Source organism: Phymastichus coffea, unplaced genomic scaffold (assembly GCF_024137745.1).
Source record: "Phymastichus coffea isolate CEN01 unplaced genomic scaffold, Cenicafe_Pcof_1.1 PCOF00139, whole genome shotgun sequence".
Taxonomy (NCBI): Eukaryota; Metazoa; Arthropoda; class Insecta; order Hymenoptera; family Eulophidae; genus Phymastichus; species Phymastichus coffea.
The window spans coordinates 133,890-153,488 of NW_026706950.1; the positions used below are offsets into that span (position 1 = coordinate 133,890).

At 44.7% G+C, this 19,599-nt stretch overlaps 3 protein-coding genes across 11 annotated transcripts; 1 reads left to right on the plus strand and 2 right to left on the minus strand.

The window, feature by feature from the left end:
- Nucleotides 1-49: 49 nt before the first annotated feature.
- Nucleotides 50-4,283, minus strand: LOC131671960 (leucine-rich repeat-containing protein 40). The gene is made up of 4 exons (XM_058948806.1): nucleotides 3,897-4,283; nucleotides 2,525-2,668; nucleotides 2,278-2,445; nucleotides 50-2,217 (listed from the first exon to the last, which is right to left on the minus strand). The coding sequence occupies exons 1-4, from the start codon at nucleotides 4,054-4,056 to the stop codon at nucleotides 2,048-2,050; spliced, it is 642 nt and encodes a 213-aa protein (XP_058804789.1). The 5' UTR covers nucleotides 4,057-4,283; the 3' UTR covers nucleotides 50-2,047.
- A 1,240-nt stretch (nucleotides 4,284-5,523) lies between these two features.
- On the minus strand, nucleotides 5,524-15,166 carry LOC131671953 (PDZ domain-containing protein 8). 7 transcript variants are annotated; one of them, XM_058948791.1, is made up of 11 exons: nucleotides 15,081-15,166; nucleotides 14,550-15,001; nucleotides 14,011-14,447; nucleotides 13,752-13,944; nucleotides 13,409-13,671; nucleotides 12,249-13,344; nucleotides 11,892-12,175; nucleotides 11,607-11,810; nucleotides 10,499-10,648; nucleotides 8,647-8,868; nucleotides 5,525-8,564 (listed from the first exon to the last, which is right to left on the minus strand). In XM_058948791.1, exons 3-11 carry the CDS (start codon nucleotides 14,401-14,403, stop codon nucleotides 8,367-8,369), a joined length of 3,003 nt encoding a protein of 1,000 aa, XP_058804774.1. In that variant the 5' UTR covers nucleotides 14,404-14,447; nucleotides 14,550-15,001; nucleotides 15,081-15,166; the 3' UTR covers nucleotides 5,525-8,366. The 7 variants fall into 7 exon arrangements, 5 of the variants coding, with proteins under 5 accessions (XP_058804776.1, XP_058804774.1, XP_058804775.1 ...); XM_058948792.1 differs by having other exon boundaries at nucleotides 14,550-14,777; nucleotides 14,900-15,145; XM_058948790.1 differs by having other exon boundaries at nucleotides 14,550-15,145.
- A 631-nt stretch (nucleotides 15,167-15,797) lies between these two features.
- LOC131671950 (integrator complex subunit 4) lies at nucleotides 15,798-19,533 on the plus strand. Of its 3 annotated transcripts, none has more exons than XM_058948785.1 (9): nucleotides 15,798-15,888; nucleotides 16,123-16,228; nucleotides 16,310-16,734; nucleotides 16,819-17,145; nucleotides 17,230-17,506; nucleotides 17,571-18,033; nucleotides 18,136-18,625; nucleotides 18,687-19,090; nucleotides 19,177-19,533. In XM_058948785.1, the coding sequence occupies exons 2-9, from the start codon at nucleotides 16,178-16,180 to the stop codon at nucleotides 19,518-19,520; spliced, it is 2,781 nt and encodes a 926-aa protein (XP_058804768.1). In that variant the 5' UTR covers nucleotides 15,798-15,888; nucleotides 16,123-16,177; the 3' UTR covers nucleotides 19,521-19,533. The 3 variants fall into 3 exon arrangements, with proteins under 3 accessions (XP_058804768.1, XP_058804770.1, XP_058804769.1); XM_058948787.1 differs by having other exon boundaries at nucleotides 15,830-15,860; XM_058948786.1 differs by lacking the exon at nucleotides 15,798-15,888 and adding an exon at nucleotides 15,966-16,064.
- The last annotated feature ends 66 nt before the right edge of the window (nucleotides 19,534-19,599 follow it).

Below are 19,599 nucleotides of genomic sequence, written 5' to 3' on the forward strand. Positions count from 1 at the left end.
CAATGGATGAGTAGCTCATAAAGAAAAGGATTAAGAAAGAAAAAGAAAATTTAGTTTCCACAAAGTATTGTATTACGTCCAGAGGACAATTGACTAGATCGAGAATACAGTGTGATACATAACATGACGAACTCAAATTATAAGATCAATCAATTTTGCACGGATTACTTTTGAAAGACGCCGCGCATATCGACGACATCATAGATAGATCAGACGAACATTTTCTATTTAGAAAAGTCGAAGAAACGCTAATTGAAAAATAGTTAATAGATTAGTAGGACTCGCTGCAATCATGTTAAACAATTCGTTATCGAAAATGTTTCTTCGAATTCTCAATGTTGAATTCTCGAAATAGCGCTACACACTGACTTTTTGCCTCGACGAGATCTTCATGACGTCAATATCTCTTCATGATTATATATTTACGTTTTCAACTTGAACAGCCGGTCGGCTGCAAAGGCACCGATGGTTGATTGTCTGTACAAAGGGTCGCAATACAATTTATTGGCAGTCGTATTATTTCACGAAACATTGCTATTTTGCGAAACAACAAGTCTCGCGTAATAAAAAAGACAAATATTAACTTACATCTATATATCTACCATTTGTATTTTGCATTTACTATGTTAGATAAAACTCATTTGTTTCATGGGGTAAACCACGATGTTAATTTAAAAAAATATTTTTCAACAAGTTAGACAATGATAGGCGAAAATGAATCGAGAAATTTTAGTTAAAGAAATCGATTGAAAAATAGTTACTTTCTTTACTCGCGTCTTCATTACAATACTGAAGAAGCGTAAAATATTGAAACAGTAAATTTAGTTTGTCCTAATTTCAAGTAAGAAAAATGTATGCAAAGTATTGCGCCCGAAAATCGGGCGAATGAACATTTTAAACGTGCAAATATAAAGAAGATTAATCACAGTTAAAGTTAACATTAATTTTGCTTGGTTTTTTATTCTTTCGTCGTGGTTGATTATGAGCCGCAGTCCCTATAGTTAAGTACAAAGGTACCTTGTGGTGTAAATATTAAAAAATTGAGGGTGCGATAACGAAGCAATCCGATTCTAACGTATTTCTACGAACTCAATCGCATCTGCTTAAAAGAAAGCGTGCAATGAAGAAATACGGATTTTGAAAAAAAACTTTCGAAAATATAATCTAAATCGAATATTTACAGCGTGAAATTAATTTGTACAAGTTTTTATACAGGCGAGTAGCATATTTTACAAACACAAACGATAAGTAATCTCGTCACTCACTTCGCATTGAAAATAACGTAAACTGTGCACTCATCACACTCGTAACCGACTCGTAATTTGTTCAAGCTCATCGATTTCTTATCGAGCAGCCGTATTCGCTGAAATACGCGGCGAACAACGCAATGTCTGAATAATTACAAGGGAAATCAAAGAACGAGTGATATATGTATATATATATATATAATAGAAGTAGTTTGGACGTAGTAGAATTTTACTCGACGATGCATTATCGCACTCGCGTCGAACGAATTTCTCTTTCAGCTGGAGATGTAACGAGTCTGGAGTATTTTCGCAAACGCTTTCCATTAAAATATTCCATCTGGCTTTCTTTTCCTAAATAATTGCCGTAGACGATGAACATCTTGGGGGGGACGATCGCTTTGAAGAAAATGCCATTTATGCGAAACAGGCCGAACGAGTTTGAAGGCGCACAACTAATCGACTGGAAACGGGAGCATTCGAATAATGGGATGCAAAGCGGACGAGAGCCGACGGAATTAGCGATTATCGTTGAGTATAAAGCATGCACCACCGAGTAAATGCTATTGTCAATTTGAATAGAGCCGAATGCGAAAATCCTGCGGTACTCGGCAACGAAAGATCATCGTGATCGCAAGAGCGTATCAGTCGCGACGCTGTACAGTGATCGCACGTGCTCGGCGCGAACGGAGATTAATCAATGGACGCACGCGTTGCGAGCGCGACTGCACAGAAGGCGAGCACGATCAAGGAGAGACGAGCGGGGAAGACGAGCGCGCTATGCCGGTCTCGGCGAGGCCTCCTCAGTCACTCAGGTCCTCCCACTCTTCGCGCTGCCGCGGCGAGACCTCGACCGTCAACCGGATGATCTGCAGGCGCAGCAGGCTCTCGTGCGTCCTCGGCGGCAGGGGGTTGTCCTTCAGGTCCAGCAGCTCCAGCACCGGCGCGTGCCTCAGTAGCTCCACGTCCACTTCTGCAACATCGGCGAGGCGGGTGAGAGACCGCGGACCGAGAGAGCCGTGGCGAGGCTTACCGATGATGGAGTTGTTGCTGGCCAGCAGGCGCTTGAGCCGCGGCATCCGGCAGCAGACGCTTGGCAAGGCGATGAAGGTGTTGTGCGAGATGTCCAGCCTCTCGAGCTCCTGCAGCTCGGACAGCTCCTCGGGCAGCTTGCCCATTTGGTTGTGGCTGAGGTTCAACTCTGCGGCGACAAGACGGGGCGCGTTAAGCTACGCGGTCTCTGGCGGCGCGAGGGCGCGCGCGCGCGCGCACGTGCTTACCGCTGATGAGCGAGAACTTGACGGCGAACTTGGGCGGGATCTTGGTGATGACGTTGCCCGACAGGTCGCAACTCTTGAGCTCGGTGTGTCGCATGAGGTGGTAGACGGCATCCGGCACCTGCATCAGCTGGCACTCTGACAGATCTGCGGACAATGGGACGAGGCGTTGAGCGCGCGGCCTCTCGGCTATTTTCGACCGTTCGAACGCCCGCCGGTGAAATTCAGCGAGGCCGCGAGCGTGACGCTCTCGTTTTCGCCGACGCCGCGGCGAGCAGGAGGCGCGAGCGCGAGTCGCTTTCACCGCGCCGGCGCCTCCGCCGTTGCGTGCGCGCGAACGCGGAGCCCGTCGAGCAGCCCCCTTCCGGGTGCACTGACTCGGCGCTCGGTCCGTTCGCGCGCGCCCCCGGCTCGCCTCCGGCCGTCGGCGCACCGCGCGCCAGCCGCGTGCCGACGCGCCTTCGTCCGCGCGCTCGGGAGTCGGCGTTATAAATGGACCGCGGGCCGGCGCCGGCGGCTCTCGAGTTACCTACGCGGACTGGCCGATTACCGAGCGCGCGGCTCTCCTGGGCCTCCTCGCAGCGCAGCACGACCCTCGCGACGGCGTTCGCCATGTTGGCTCGGCACCGACTGGCGCGCTGCCGGCCGCGCGGCGCGCGCGCGCGCCTCTCCCGGGCGCCTCGAAAATGACGACGCGCCGGCCAGGGCCGGCCGTGCGCTGGACGACGCGCTTCCGCCTCTCGAGCCGACTGGCGCTCGCTCGCCGGGGAAAGCGCCGCTTGCGTAAGCCGTTGCAGCGCGGCGCGCGCGTGCAGTCGCGGCCGATCGACGAGCGCGCGGCCCGCGCTAATTGGCCGCTCTCTCGTTTGCGCTCGCGAGCTGGCTTCCGCGAACGGGCGGCCGGCACGGCCCGGCGAGCTCGAGGGCGCGACGCGCTCCCGACTCTTCGGACGCGCCCGTTGGAACCGACCGCCGAGGCCGTCGGCCGTGCCCGTGAATGCAGGTCGGGCGTTCGGCCTTGGGGCGCCGGGTATGGCCGGCGCGAGGCTCGCGGAAGTGCATTGTTTTGGTTTTTCGGGCGAAGCGGCCGGGCGCTATTTTCGGCGCGCGCCGCTTATCGCTGCCATCGTCCGCGATCCCCGATTGGGCCGCGCGCGCAACGTTAATCAACGTGCGCGCCAGTCGGTCGGCGCGAGCGATCGATCATCCGGCCGCGAGCAATGCGACGCGCAGCTCTGCCAAGCCCCCACGGCGGCGCGGACCGAGGGCAGCCACGCACCTGTTGCGCGCGCTCGCCCATCGCCCGCGGGCCGCGTCTGGTCCGGGTCGTTCTCTGCCGTGGAGCGGAGACGCGGTCGGGCGCACTGGCACTCACCGAGCTGGCAGTTGTCCTGGGCCTCCTCGCACCTGGACACCACGCGGATGATGGCTCGGCCGGCGAGCTGCACGCACACGGCCATGGCGACGTTGCGCTCGCCCTGCTCCTGCGTCACCTGCGTCACCTGCTCGCCATCGTACGACGTCGGGGGCTTCATCCTGCGCTCGGCACTTTTCGCGCGCGGACCGCGTCTCGCTATCGGCTCGGCTGTCCCTTTGCACTGGTGCTGCACCCGGTCGATCGCAGTCGCGGCTCCTTCTGCGGCCTCGATCTGGGCTTCGGTCGCGGATCCAAGTGGCTCGCGGTGCCGAGGGAGTCTCGCTTCTCGAACTCGCGCGCTCGAGTGCAAGCAACGAACGTCGTCGCCCGTTACTGATATGCTCGCTCGCAGACCGCCGCTATTTAAGCCCTCGCGCTCCCACCAGATCAGCTGACTCCTTCTCTCCTCCTCGAGCCGCCGCCGCCACCGCTGCCGCCGCTTTGTCTGTTTGACAACAAAACAGTCGATCGCTCGCCACGTGCTCCGGACAACCTGCCAGCCGCGAGATCGCCAAGTCGCGTAGCTTTGTGCGGATTGGCGATCGATGAACCGCTTCCCCGTGTCCCCTTCCTCTCTCGTTCTTCTTCTTCCGATCGCGACGGGCGTTTCGAGGATTGCCGAGCTTGCGTCTCGCGCGTTTCCTTGTCGAGTCTCTCTGTGGCTGCCGATCGGCAATGTCGCTGCGCCATATCAAGGAAGAATCAACGCCCTGTCCGATTCGCGACGCGACGATCGAATTGCGTTGTTCGCTCGCGCAGCGTGTAGTGCTTGTCGCCAGTTGAACCTTTGTTCCGTGGCGTGGCGTCGTTCTCATTGTGCTTGCGATCGCGACGAATGTGCCAAAGACGCGAGCCGGTTGACGTGCGCGCGACGATGACTCGAAGCGACGACGGGCTCTCGAGCTCGGCAACTTGCCCGGTGTTGAGCGCGCGGAGCGGAGGCTCTGGCGTTTCTTCGAGCGCGCCGTCGGCACTCGCTTCTCTCTCTCTCTCTCTCTCTCTCTCTCTCTCTCTCTCTCTCTCTCTCTCTCTCTCTCTCTCTCTCTCTCTCTCTCTCTCGGCTCCGAATTTTCCACGCGCCGTTCGGCCGACGACGCTGACGACTCGTTCAAAAAGCTCGTTCCTCGGGCTGCCGCGTTAGCGCGTTGCGTTCGTTATAAAAGCCATTTGTTTCGGCACGAAGGGCCTATTTATGGCTCCGTCAGTCGCTAATCAAGACGCACTTTGGTCGCAGCTCGACAAACATGCCGACGACTCGCGATGGAAACGACCGAGAGTGGCAGTCGGCGACGGCAAGATAGCGCAATTGCACTAGATTTGGCAAAGCGACGGGGTGCAACGTGGCGTCGAGGCAGAGCCACGTGCACCGCGGTTGAGTCGTGCGCAAAGATGCTGAAGGCTTTTGCCAAAAGCTCTTTCTCTCTCGATCTCTCTCCTCTCTGCGTTCGGGACAAAGAGCGAGGAAGCTTGGCTCGGCTCGCTCCTCGAGCATGCGAACTCTTGGGAATATTCCCAAGCCTCTGTGCTTTTGACCAGCGCGAGCTTGCGGCAGAGCTCTCTCTCTCTCTCTCTCTCTCTCTCCGTCGATTGGTACGCTCGTAGAACTGTCCTTGGTCGTGGACCGGCGCCAAGGACGCGCGCGTGCGCGCGATTATTAACCGAGGACGAAAGCGGCCGAAATGCGTCGCGGGTGACGGGACGCGCGATCGGACGAGGAAGCGACGGACAAGCGGCCGGAGCGGAAGCGCGAGGGCCCTGCAAGGGGGATCAGTGCTCTGTTTACGATAGAGGGGCTCGCCGCTGTGCGCTTTGGCTAGCGTCCAGCGGATACTGCGCGCGTGCGATTTCGCGCGCCCGAAATAGGCGCCGCTTTATTTGACTTTCCGCGGCTTTATTTTTTCTCGTCTCCTTTCCCGCGCCCAGAGTTCATTCGTCTTCTTCGACTGCCCTCTTTTCCGCGCGCGCTCCTTTGTTCGACCGCGCGCCGCGAGGTGAGCGCCTCGCGATCGGGTCGTCCGTCGCCGGCCGATCGCGCGCTCGGGCGCTGTAGGTCGTTGTACCAAGGCGGCCGCGGCTCGCGCGCACCGGGGCCGGTTATTTTTATCGAGCTCTCGCGGAGAGGCTCGAGCTCGCACGGCTGACCGGGCGGGCGCTCGTCCGCCGCCTGGCTGCGAAGCGCGGCGGCGAGCGCGCTCGGGCGCGTTCTCACGCGAGTCTCAACGCGGAGGAAAACGCACTCTCGCCGCGGATGGGCGGCAAAAAATCGCAGCCGCCGCGAAATCGGCCCGGCTTGCGTGCGCGGTCGCGGCTGACGCGCGCTTCCGGCTTCTCTCGCGTGGCCGGCCTTGGCTCTCGCGGGGCCGCGATTCGCGCGTTAACGTCCGTTGTCCCCTTTGTCTCGCCGCTCGTCGCGCCGCGGATTCGGCCGAGCGCCCCGATAAGACGGCTCGCTATTTTCGCGCGCGCGCCGGCCGCTGTGGCGATTAGGCGCGCGGCTCTATTTTTATTTCGCGCGATTTCCATAGTGCCGCTCGCCTCCGAAAATACTTGGCGCTCGTTCGCCGGCCCGATTTCTTTGGATCGAACGCGCGCTCGCCTTCCTTTCTTTCTTTTCGTTTGTTGGCGCGCCGCGCGCTTCCGACTCATTCGATTTCTGCAACCTTCGGGCTCGAGCGTATTTCGCGCACGTGTGTGGACTTTCCGCGCGTCGAGCGACGCACGCGAACCAAAATATCCGGGGATAATGACTAGACGACACTGCTCTTTTCCTCTCTTGTTCTTTTTTTCCTTCCTTTATTCTTTCCTCCTTCGGCTTTCTTCGCCTTGCCTCTTCTCGTACATCAAAAATAATTATAAAATCTCTTGTGTGCTTGAAAATAAGCCTCGGACTCGTGAAAAATAATGCAAGCTCCTCTCTCGAATATCACCTTTTTCCGATCCAACTACACTCTGTATAAAACCTATTTCATTTGATTGCGGACTACACTCTACAACAATCGTAATTTGTCTTTCTGGTGTTCGATGTGATGTCTTGCAACACAACGCACTTTATAATGTACACGTCCAAAGAAACTTGCTTATAAAAAATAATACAACCGACAGATCACTCTTTTCGATACACTTAGTATTCATTCGTTTCGCGTACTTTGAAATATATGTTTATCTTTTGACAATTTAACATTTCTAATACACGTACATGTAAGATATGTATATGTACATACTTCAAAATATTCACAAGAAAACATACCTCACGTGAGTAGTATCATGTGTATGAGCTCTGAAGTACGTACAACACTCATAAGTCAGTCGAAAATCACATTTTTCGTTGCCAATCTAACTATATGATTATTTATTCGGAACGTCGTTGAAGTGAATGCGTAACACAGTTCCAAGACGATCAACCCTTCTGCAAACGTAGACGGCCATGGCGGTGTGTGCATTACGTGTAACAACAGCAGTCAAAAGTAGTGCTATCGTCCAAGTGCGGAAATTCGCGCCCGACGCAACATTTTGCACTTAAATAAGAAGAATATACTTATTAATAACATTGTAAACATGATTGTTATCGTTAATCTTTATAATTGAAATTTGAAAGATCTTGGAATATACGCCTTTGACGCTATTATTTTAACAACGCCTTGGTAAACATACGTAAATTGGAATGTGTTATCACGTGCATACACGTTATTCGTGAATTGATGTCTCTCGAATCACAATAAATTCGATAATTTTTATTGGAAGTCATATCAAATGACAAACGTATGCTAAAAATCAGTAGGTGGATGGCTACATCTATAAATAGCATTCGAAAAGAAGAAAAGAAATTGCTGTACACAATGGTCAATAAAACTTACTAATACTGGAACTCACACTAAAATAAATACACGAATACTGCGCATTTGCAGCTTATTTTTTTCGGAGTATGTATATATAATCATGAATAATGTGTAAAGCACTTGTAAAGTTGTTTGTTGAATCTTTAAACGGCCTCTAAGACGCATAAATATTGAAATACCAACTGCGATAATTTCTCTACAAATATTTCTCTAACTATTTATACGTATATTATATGAGATATTTGAGTCTTAGCATTTGGTGTTCTTTGATTAATGAAGGTACGATACATACATGTATAATCTGCCAATCTAGCAGAGCTTCCCTAAGCGCTCAACTGGCGCATGTGAGGGTTTGTTTAATCGATCATTGTGCCCTAATAGAAGCGGAGTATTGATATTTGCGTGCTCGAATGAAAGTTACATCGTATATGTAAATATTCGTACGTATTTTAATCTCGCGCGGGAAGAAATTGACTGATGTAGCAGAAAAAATCTGGCACTGCGTATATAGAAAAAATATGTACAGCTACGCGAGCGCGCGCGTGCACGCGCGTGTGTGTGCGTGCGTATGTGCGTGTGCGTGTGTGTGGATTCAGCGAGCCGGGTTAGGCCGATCGAGCAGTTCCTGGGCGTGCTGCAGTGCCGTACAGTAATGCAGCAGCAGCACGCTCAAAGCTTGCACCCTCGCGTCGCACTGGTTCATCTGCTTGGTGCTTTCCACGTCCAGCTGCGGCAGCAGTTCACGACGCAAATTCGTTTCCGTGTCCAGTGACGCTTTCAGTTTCGTTATCTGCAATGAACCATAGTCTCAGACACCTCGCGACTCGAGCGAATGCATTGGGGGAAACGACTTGCGAGTCACGGTCGATTACCATGGAATTGATTTTGTCGATGCGCTCCTGCGGCTCCAATTCTTTGTACAGAAGCTTGCCGGTGTCCTTGGCTCTGGACATAAGGCCGTCGTCGAAGTCACCAGCGAGAAGAGACGACGCGACGCTTTGTTCCACGCCTTCGAGTAATTCCGGACTAATGGCCAAATGACCGCCGGCTGCGCTGCTGCTTGTACCGTTGTTGCTGGCGCCGACGAGCGAGCTCTAGAGTTTGTAGTTGCCAATGATCAGCACACCTCACGCAAGGGCTTCTCGTCAAAAGCCGCTGGGCTCATGCATCATTCGTTCTCTCGCTTTGTTTCAAATTACTTGGAAAAAATTCTCACAGCAAAAGAAGCAGAGAAAAAGAGAGAAAGAGATAGAGTGAGAAACAGGCCGATCCAGCAAAAAAAATTTTCGCTTCTTTTTTGGTATGTTTTTTTCTTTTTTTGTTTTGTTTTTTTTTTTTGTTTTAGCGCTGGTATATAAGAAAAATATTACGTAAAGCGTTAATCATAGAAGCTGCGATTTATACGTTCAAAGCGAAGTTTTTGAGCTTTGAGAAATCGTCTTATTGACGCGACGATGGTGGTGGTTAATGATGGTGTCGATGATGACGGTGGTGAATGATTATTCCGATGGACAAGTGATATGATACAAGCATGATTACATCCATACCACACAATACTGGCAATGACAATTTGGTGGCGAGTTAAGTTCGTTATGAGGAATATATGTTATAATGGCTTAGGTGCGGTGGAAGTGTTATATGCAAAATCACTCGCCAAAGCTATTTCCAAGCTATTCCCATTGGATATTCGACTGCAATATTTAGTACATGTTCTAGTATATACTATAATAGTAAATGCTAATAAAAATTGGAAGGATTTTTATGAGCAGACTAATAATAAGTACCTTACTGCGCTATGATGGACGAAAAGCAGACGCAACGCCAGTATGTGATAGAGGAGATTATGTGCAAGAAGCAGATTATATAGACTATAAAATACAGCCAGATGTGTGACGATACCAAGCGGACTTTAAGGACGATCCTTCGAAAAGAAGCACAACGGAAATAATACATCAATTACATATGAGATCAAGAATGACAATTAAGCGAATCAATAGTAAACTTGTAGCAGTAAAAAAAACTATCCACGCGAGCTTTGTAACGGAACGACAGGGAGAGGAAACGCCAAGATCCGCTACGTCGTTGATTCGATTGTCGAGCCGAGTGCTAATTGCCAGGTGCTAGAACCAAGGAAGGTTTAAGGTTAGGGGGTGGGGTAGCCAAAGAAACCAAATTTATATACAGCTGTTTAGCGCGCTACCTTGCTTTACGCGTACGCGGCTCAGGTGTTGGCGCATTAAAAATATATCGCCGATTATCACGAGAAAAATCACCTTTATTGTCAATTACATACACCAAAGAGATCTAGCTGTTATTTCGCGTCAAGTCCGTCGGTCTTAACAGGTGTACATCGTGTTCTTTTTTATTGTCTTTCCTCCCCTTAACCACGAAAACACAAAGAGCAAGGAAGGGCAAAGAAAAGGAACAAACGTGAAAAGGTGAATGGGGTCGGTCGTCGGCGCGCAGAAAGAGAGAGAGAGAGAGAGAGAGAGAGAGAAAGAGAGAGAGAGAGAAAGAGAGAGTCGACATCACAGGGAAAGACAAGAATAGTTAGAAAGTAAAAGTGAAAGAGGGATGCATAAGAAAGTACATATAATAAGAGAATAAAGTAAGATAGCGTTGGTCGAGGGGGGTACATGTCAGCAAGGAAGTCTAGAGAGAATCGAAGTAATCGTCACGGAATCTTGGCTGCTTTCTCTTGGCAGAAAGAAGTGGCGGGTCTACCTTGCGGGATGCGCAGGGACTTGGGGGTAGGCTTCTCGATGCGAGACCCTGGCCGGCACTTGGTGGGGCCAGGCAACTCGTACTGCCAGCCTTCTTCAGGCCCAGGAGCGTGTTCGCTATGCTCGCCTTCACCCCCATCATACTCGCCCCCTAGGCCACCAAATCAGTTCATCATACTTCAGTTAATCGCATCTCGCAACTGCAATAACCCGATCAATACTAATGATAGTCAAAGTGCTCGATCGCTTCCGTGTGTTCGCGCGAGTGAGTGTTTAGTTCGTGGAGGATACAGAGAGGTGCTGACGCTGCTTCTATTTTTTAGCTTGCCAAAGAAACCTTCACCCTTGCTTTCAGTAACTGTTTACATTGCTTTTTTATTGTCTCAACAATATATTAGTAAATCATGCTTTAGTTAACAATTTCTTCTGTTTCTTTTTTTTTATATACAGCAGTTTTATTATTATATAATACGACGATAGTCCTTCGGTCACTTCGGAGATGCGGGACCAAGCAAATTCTGTCCCACGATCTGCACACGAAAATATATATCTATCTATCTAAATTCAGTTGTGTATGTGTGTGTGTATTCTGTTATATATACCTTGATCAGCGACTAAAGTATAAGCATCATATGTCATAGTATCATAAGAATCATCTCAGTTTGAACTCACGCATGATCAAACTTGACTAGCTAACTAATCAAAGTACAAGAACAAGCCAATGAACAAAAATGTTATAAAATATATAGAAACGTTGCAAAAGGCAACGACGAAATTGACTAGTATCCTGATAGCGCTTAACATCACTATCGCGATTATCCATATCATTCGCGAATAAAATGCAAAATCAAATACTGTGTAAGTACTGTCACAACTCCAAAAAATGTGACTATGTAGCAGGTACTTCTATTTAACTTGATCACCGACTGGATTCCGAGGATATGCGTGTTTGGCTGTATTATTCGTAAATATACGAGTAGAGAGTTCGTAGAAAAAGTAATAATTTATAACAATGGAACTCGAGCGAAAGAGCGCGAGAAAGAGATGTAAGCGTATCGATCGACAATCGCAGGTTTACGACCAGCATAGAGCTAGTAAGTGCCCAGTACCTGAACATTCTCTTCGCAACTCGTGAGTGATATTTCGGGCCCCGACTCGATCCCCATGATGCTGGTCTCGGCCTCATCGGCCTCGAACGCCATCGTCGCTACGCTCTCCGCATCGCAGGCGCCCGACGCTTGACATCTCGCCTCGCACTTCTTATGGCACACCATCCCGCAGTCTCGACATTGCACCGCGTCTTTTAACCAGATCTGACAACACAACAAAAGCAAATTAACATCGTGCAATATTTTTTTATTATTAAAAATTACTCATCCTTCTACTTCGTTCACCTTTTTTGTGCAAAAGTCGCAGTGGGTAGCTCTGTGGAAATGGGTTCTAATGAAGTCGTGCGGCTTCTTGTTAATTATGTCTTCGAACATGACAGGCTGTATCTTGACAGTTTCCTCGACACCTTTTTTACTACTGCCATCGGACTGCTGCTGGGGCTGTTGCTGCTGCGCTTGGTTTGGACGGCTTGACACCCACACATAGGATAATAACACATCGCCGTAGCACAACGACGGGTCAAATCCAGAGTAACCGTGTAGTTTGAAGTTAGATAAAGCTGGGGATGCTGTCGGGAAGAGCGAAATTAGCAAATCAGTCGTTCAAATAACGCTAAATAACAAGTGTCTTTCTCAAACTACCGGAATCAGGAGGCAGCAAAGCATGACATTTCAGGTAATGGCCAGTCGAAGACGTAGAACACTGAGATAAAATCAATTTTATGGGAGCGTTAATATATCCTACTAGTTTTGGCTGACTCTCGCGACCCTTGAGCTTAGCCCAGACTCCGATGTTCAAGTACTGCAGTTCCGAGTCAATCTGGAAGCTCTTTTTCTCATCGAAGGAGATCAGCGACGCGTAGCTCTTATCCTTAATCGTGTAATACAAGTCGGTCATGCTTGGGGTACTGGCTTCGTTGATGCTCATTGAGTGAGCGCTTGTCAAAGTGCTAGACGAGTTCGACGAGATCGTTGAGATTCTTCTGGAGGGAGTTTCCGGGGCTTGCGACGACTCTTCCATGTTATTAGTCACGTGAAGATGAGCAGCTGACACTTGGACGCTACTTTTTCTTCTCTTGAATAATTTGCTACCAGTGTCGTTCCTCTCGGACGCGTCGCTATCGAAGTCTCTCAGATCCGAAAACTTGATTGACTTGAAACTGTCGTCAACGGTGAGCGTATCGCTTTTGGCTGAAGACTCGCTCTTAGAGGACTTTTTGGCACTTGCTCTTTCGGACGAAGTGCGTTCCAGGTCCGGCTTGTACAAGCTGCTTCTTTCCCAATCGGAGCTCGAGTACTTGCGCTCCACGCGAATGATGAATCGCCTCTGGGCAGCACTCTTCACCAGCTTCGCCACCTGATTCATGTTAGTAACTTTTTTACCGTTCACCGCCACAATCACGTCGCCCTTCTTCATCTCGGCAATCGCGGCTGGACTGCCCGCAACTATCGTCTCGACGAGCACACACTGCTGACCTATCTCGTTAATATTCTCCTGCTTGAACATGACCCCGAGCTGCTGCGAGCTAACTTTGCTGATGATCAAATCTAAAACCATGTAGGGAACGCCACTGTACTGCGTGAGGCACACCCAGGGCGTTGCGTCTACGCTAATTGTACAATATATCTCAATTTGAGATGGTTTTTCGGCATTGATCAAATATGGATCAATATTTATACGGCTAAGTTCTATCAAAGTAACATCCAAAACTCCTGGGGTCATTTGTGGCCCTGCGACCTGTTAATAAATCGTTATTTTAGTCAACATCTTTTCGATCGTCCACGCTTATAACTGAACTTACGTCTGATAAATCAATGTCCTCGTCATTAAGTCTACGGAAGAAAGGCTTGTAACGCATTTTGTAACGAGGTAGAGTGTGTTTTCGACGAACTGCTCTACGGATTTGACCAGTTATCAGTGATATTATTTGCGGCTGCAGTTGACGACCTTGAAAGTGTGATTGAACGTCTAATTCTAATATTGGTTCTGTATAAAAACTTAGAGACCAATGAGTGTATGGAACTCGTGTAAACTCAAGTCTTGCTTTGCCAGTTAATCTTTTCACTGTTATTTAAAAGTATTAAATTAACAATCATATCTTTTATAAAAATATTATTCTTTATTATTTTTATAACATCAGTTACCTTGAAGTGATAAATAAGCAGTTTTACCTAACAACATTTTCACATCTATTGACATTTGGAAGTTTCCTGAATAATGCAAATCTAAACAAAGATCTAAAGTTTCTAGTAAACCAGTATCTGCGCATATTTTAGCATCAGCTACATCTAAACTTTTGATTGTGGGAAAATGGTTGCCCAAGTTTAAGTCTCGTAACTAAAAAATGATCAAAATTTAGTAAATTTATTTTCTACAAACACAGATAATACTTAGATTACATACCTGCACACTGTCAAACAATTTCCCTGTAGTTGATTGATTGAGGAGTTCTTTGAACTCATTATTCAATTTACGATAAAGCCAAAGACGTACTCGTTCTGCATTTCTCAGTTCATTGAAAAGGAATTGTAAAGTTAAATTGATTGCTAAATTTTCATTCCCTTGTGATAAATTTTGGCGATTGCTAACTGAAAAATTCAATATTTCTTGCTCTATTCGATTAACTAACTCATCAGGTAACTGTGCTGTTCCAGGTGGCATGGGCTGCTTTGGTGGACTTGTCTCTGGCCCAGTTTCGAGATATTTTTTGAAAATATAAAATTCCAGTAATAGTGTACATATTACTCCATAAAGAAATGCAACCACAGCCAACAAGATAATATCAAATATGCCCATACTAGTGTTTAACTAGTACGACTAAGATTCTATCCAACAATCTTCTGAAAAGTATAATCAAAATTATTAATGTTTCATTTTATTGTCTACTAATGATAATTGTAAAGTTTCAAACAATTGTAATACTTGTACGAGACAAAACTTACATTTGCAAGTGGAAATAGACATTGAAGAATGACATCAAACTAGGAACTCTTTGAAATCCTGGGAGAATGAGTATAATTAGCAAGAACTTGTCGTGTCATGCTGCGCGTCGCTTTCATAATAGTTTCATATCGTTTAATCTCTATGTCGACAATGTACTTTATAACTGTACTTTGGTTTTGCTGTTCTTTAACGGCGTTTATAATCACAAAATCGATGTGACACTGCTCCTAAGGCAAACCGCCAAATATACCAGTTTTTTCCATTATGTTGCACATCAATTTAGACATTAGCAGAAGGCAAAAAGGTATATGGACGAGTGATAAAGAACGGTCAAATTATTCTGACGTACTTTATATCTTGACATTTCTTTATCGATCTTGACGGCCATGTTGACAGAGCATGTCGTCGATATTCAGCATACGATTTTAAATCAGGATCATCTGAGAAAAAGCTGACCAGAAATGTTATACTATGAGTTATGACAGACACACGCTTCGGGATGACTCATACAAAGTGGTTTATTTATTTACTTCGTTCAGAGGCTCGAAAATAGCGAAACAGTTATCAGCTGATTTTGACAGGTACGCACCTTCAGGCTTTTTATTGTAGCCAGTCAGACTTTATGCTTGCTTCTGCCGACCTGGCATGTGCGCAAACTCCGAAAATATTATTCAAAATATATATAGTAAAAATATATGTATGTATGTATATACGAAAATGAAATAATTTGTGCAACTTAATCAATTAATTTTGTAATACATTTTCCTTACTGAAAAAGAGAATGAGAAGTTAAACCTCTATTGATATTTTAATATTTGTATTAATCGGTTGAATATAAAGGTTATGGCATGTGATTGACTTGCTGATATGACGTAATGATTTGGTGCAAGAATTTGAAATTGATTATGTGGTTTATACAATTTAACAAGTGTTCAGCACGCGCAGCGCGTACAGTGACTACAAGTTAATGGAAAACGAGATAACTCGTAATAAGATTGAAAATTATTCATTTACGAGATTTCATTCAATTTATAAATAATGTAATATTATATTTGATAAATTAATATCTACATTAAATTATGTTTAAAATTCTTGGTAAAATTATGAATTTGTATGTATTTAATCAAATTTTACCTTTTTTAAATGTCTTAAATAATAAGATTCATTTGAGATTATGCTAATATTTACAAATGCAGAAAGAAAGAGAGAAAAAGAGTAAGTGATAGAGAGAGAAAGAAAGAGTGAATGCGAGCTGCGAACAATAGAGCGGACGGCGGCAGTAACTCGGAGCTTCGGTTTAACACAAAAAAGTTGCTATTCTACTGTGTTTAAATTAATGTGATTATTACACAGTAAAACCGATTATTCATTAGTAAATCCTTATTTAAAAAAGAACCATTAACTAAAATTAAATTCTTATCATATTTTATATTTTCTTTATAAAAATATTAAAAGATAACATAACCTTGTAAAGAAACTAATGTTATATTGAAACGATCCTGTTAGATTGATTGGTAGTTATAATAATTTTTATTAATAAATCATTTATATGAAATGCTTTTTACTGTTTAGCTCATGTGCGTTTTGTATATAACTGCAATAACTTGGATAAATTGATGGTTAAGTCATGGCTGCATTAATGAAAAAGAGAGTATTAGCTGAGTTCACTCAGAGTCAAGTAAGTGTAGAAAATTATACTATAATGAAAATGTTTTGTTTTAATAAAATCTTTAAGTATTGATTTGATGTTCAATTATAGACAATAACCGAGCCACCTACAAAACGACTCAAAACACTCAAGCTCTTGGCTTCTAATTCAGGAAAAAATGGTTCCACTAACAAAGGAGGCTCAGCATTAGCATATGTTGAATGCTTAGAAAAATGTAAAGGTGGCAATGATGCTCTACAATTGTTGGTTCGCATATCAGATACCATTGGTCAAATGGCTTTGGAAGATATCCCAACAGTAGTTAAGAAGTTGGCTGAAAGATTTGCGATTGAACAAGAGGCAGCAGTCAGAGCTAAAATTCTTTGGATCTTTGCTGAACTAGGTGAAATAGCTCCTGATTCTATGGAAAAAACAAAAATTGTTAATGAAACAGCAAATCTTTTGAAAAATGAAGAGTCACATAGAGTAAAAAGTCAAGGACTTGCAAGTCTTTTAAAATTGGGAGATTATAACAGGTAAAGCCAAATTAAACTTTTTTATTAATGGAGGGAGAGAGAGAGAAAATATTTTAATAATTAAGATTAATTTTTAACTTATAGGACTCTAGTTTTAAAAATTGCTAGAGATCATTTATCAGATACGTGGCATGGTGTACAAACAAGGTGTTTATCAATAATAGGCCGTTATTTATCTGCAAGTGCAGCTGATGATAATCTAGTTTTAGTAAATAATTACTCCAAGTCTCAAGACCCCAGAGTTCGAGCTCAAGCATTTGAAACGATGGCTGAACTTCACACTCACAGAGGTTGTAGACTCCCAGCAAATTTTTTCCAAGAAGCTTGTCAATGTTTGCGAGATGACTATGAAATAGTCAGACGGGCTGTATTAAAATTAATCTGGTTATTAGGAAATGAATATCCAGAAAAGTAATTGAATTAATTTTTCAGTATTAAAAACTTTGATTTTTCGTTTCCAACTAATTGATGAATTATTTCTTTTGTAATTTAAAGTATAATATCAGGAGGTCGTGAATTTGGTGAAGATATGCGGATGGTAGATAGTGCCTTTTGTAAACTTTGTAGTCTTATGGGAGATCTTTCTCCTCGAGTAAGAGCCTCAGCCATGTCTTTACTTGGTTCATTAAAAAATGTATCTCGCAGGCATATAGAACAAGCATTAGATAAAAAGCAAATAAGAGTTGAGGATGAAGGACCAGGAGTTGAAGAAAGACCAGGCATTAATACATGTGGAGCATTTATACATGGATTAGAAGACGAATTTTTAGAAGTAAAATGATCATACTGTATTTGAAAATACTATTTTTTATGTGCTATATTTTCCAACTTTTTAGATAAGAACGGCAGCGGTAGAGTCCTTGTGTGCATTATCTCTAGAAAGACCTTCAATAGCTCATATTTCATTGGAATTTATGGTGGATATGTTTAACGACGAAATCCAAGACGTTCGCTTGAGGGCTATTGAATCTTTAAGAAAAATGTCAGCACATGTGACTTTGAGTGAAGATCAACTAGAAACCATTTTGGGAGCTCTTGAAGATTTTTCTGGAGAAGTACGAGAAGGACTTCATGCTACACTTGGTGCTAGTCGTTTAGCGACCAAAATTTGCTTGCACATGTGCGTCACTCGGTTACTCGATAATTTGAATCGTTATCCACAAGATCAAGATAGTATTTACAAGTGTTTAGCTTCTATGGGTGCATCTCATCCATACTTAACATTACCACTTGTGCCTCAATTACTGGGACAGCATCCATTCTTTGATACGCCAGAGCCAAATGTTACTTTGTTAGCATGTATCCTTTTCTGTTCATATAAATCTACGTCATATTTGTAAAAATTTTATATAATGTTTTTAGCAGTCATTGAACTATTTCTTTAACTATATCTGCCATTAGATGCAAGTGTACTTGTTTTGATATTCAATGCAGCAGCTCATTGTCCAAGTATGCATGCTCTTTTTACAAACCACACAGTAAAACATTATCACTATCTACGAGATACAATGCCACATCTAGTACCTCGGTTGAAGCCAGCAATAGTGATTAGTAGTACCGGTAAATCTGATGACAAATTCAAAGATGAAGAAGTTGAAGATGAAAATGCAAGAAAATTTTTGGATAAAATAGTTCAGTCCGCCGAACAAGCGAGACCTGGCGGCAGAGTTTATACACAACTTTTGGAGGCTGCTGCTGTAGATTTAGATAGACTGGCTGAAATGGATTTACGAATGGAAGGTGTTGCAAGATTTTCTGCATTGTATATACGTTGTATACTTTTATTAAAGTCAATCACGAGAGAATTGACGGTTTCTCCCAATGCTAATAACTCAAATTCGGGATCGACTATAACATCGAGGATCAACTTATTGCACAGAAATGCTCAAAAGTAAGATAATTATTTCATGTACTTTATTTTATCTACAAATGATAAAACTTACACCTTACAGGCTGCTCCGACTATTTATTGGACTTGGAGAATATGATACAGCATTAGCCACAGACGTTTGGCTAAAAGCTTTAGCTTTGGATTTAGTTCGTGCTGCCAATAATGAACCTACTAATGCTTTGACATTGGCACGATATTTTCTTAACGAGACTGATTCTTTACCAGAAGATGCTACGAAACTGCCACCATTTTCAAAGGCTTTAGTGCTTCAGTTGCCTGCGCTTGGCGAAGCAAAACCGGTAACTCTAGTGAAACTGCTTTTGCCTTTACTCGTGAATCCACCATTGAAAGGAGAAGAAAAGCTCCCAAGGCCACCACAATCTACTAAGTTCTGTCGAGCTATAATTGAAGATCCGGTTAGTGATTCTGACAATCTATACAAATTCACTGGTGGACTAATCTTGGGTAAATGCGTTTTTTATTGCATAATAATATATCGATTAAATTTAATTTCAATTTTGTTATTGAAATCAATGTTTTTATCCATTTAGGTATACCCCTAACAGCAAAGATACTAAATCTTCGAGATCCAGATGCCGTTAGGATTAAATTACGGCATCCCGATCAAAAAGTGCAGCTTTTGCTACCGCGCAAGTCCGATTTGAAACTTCAAAATAACGATATCAATAACACGAATGACTACAGGTTAAGGACTACAGTTTTATTGTCTCATCAAGTGTGGATGGAAGCCTGCTCTGTAGATATATCTATAGCGTTGCTCGTACCTTCGGCTATGCCTTGTTCACATCCTCCATTAGACGATCCTTGCGTAATAGATTTATGCAAACCTACAAAGATCGCTATTGTTCCCAAACCAGTCAAAAGAGGAATTTAATGAAATTTATTCATTTTTTTCACATATATGTATATATATTATTGACAAATGCTTTATATGAAAAGTCTTATTTTATTAA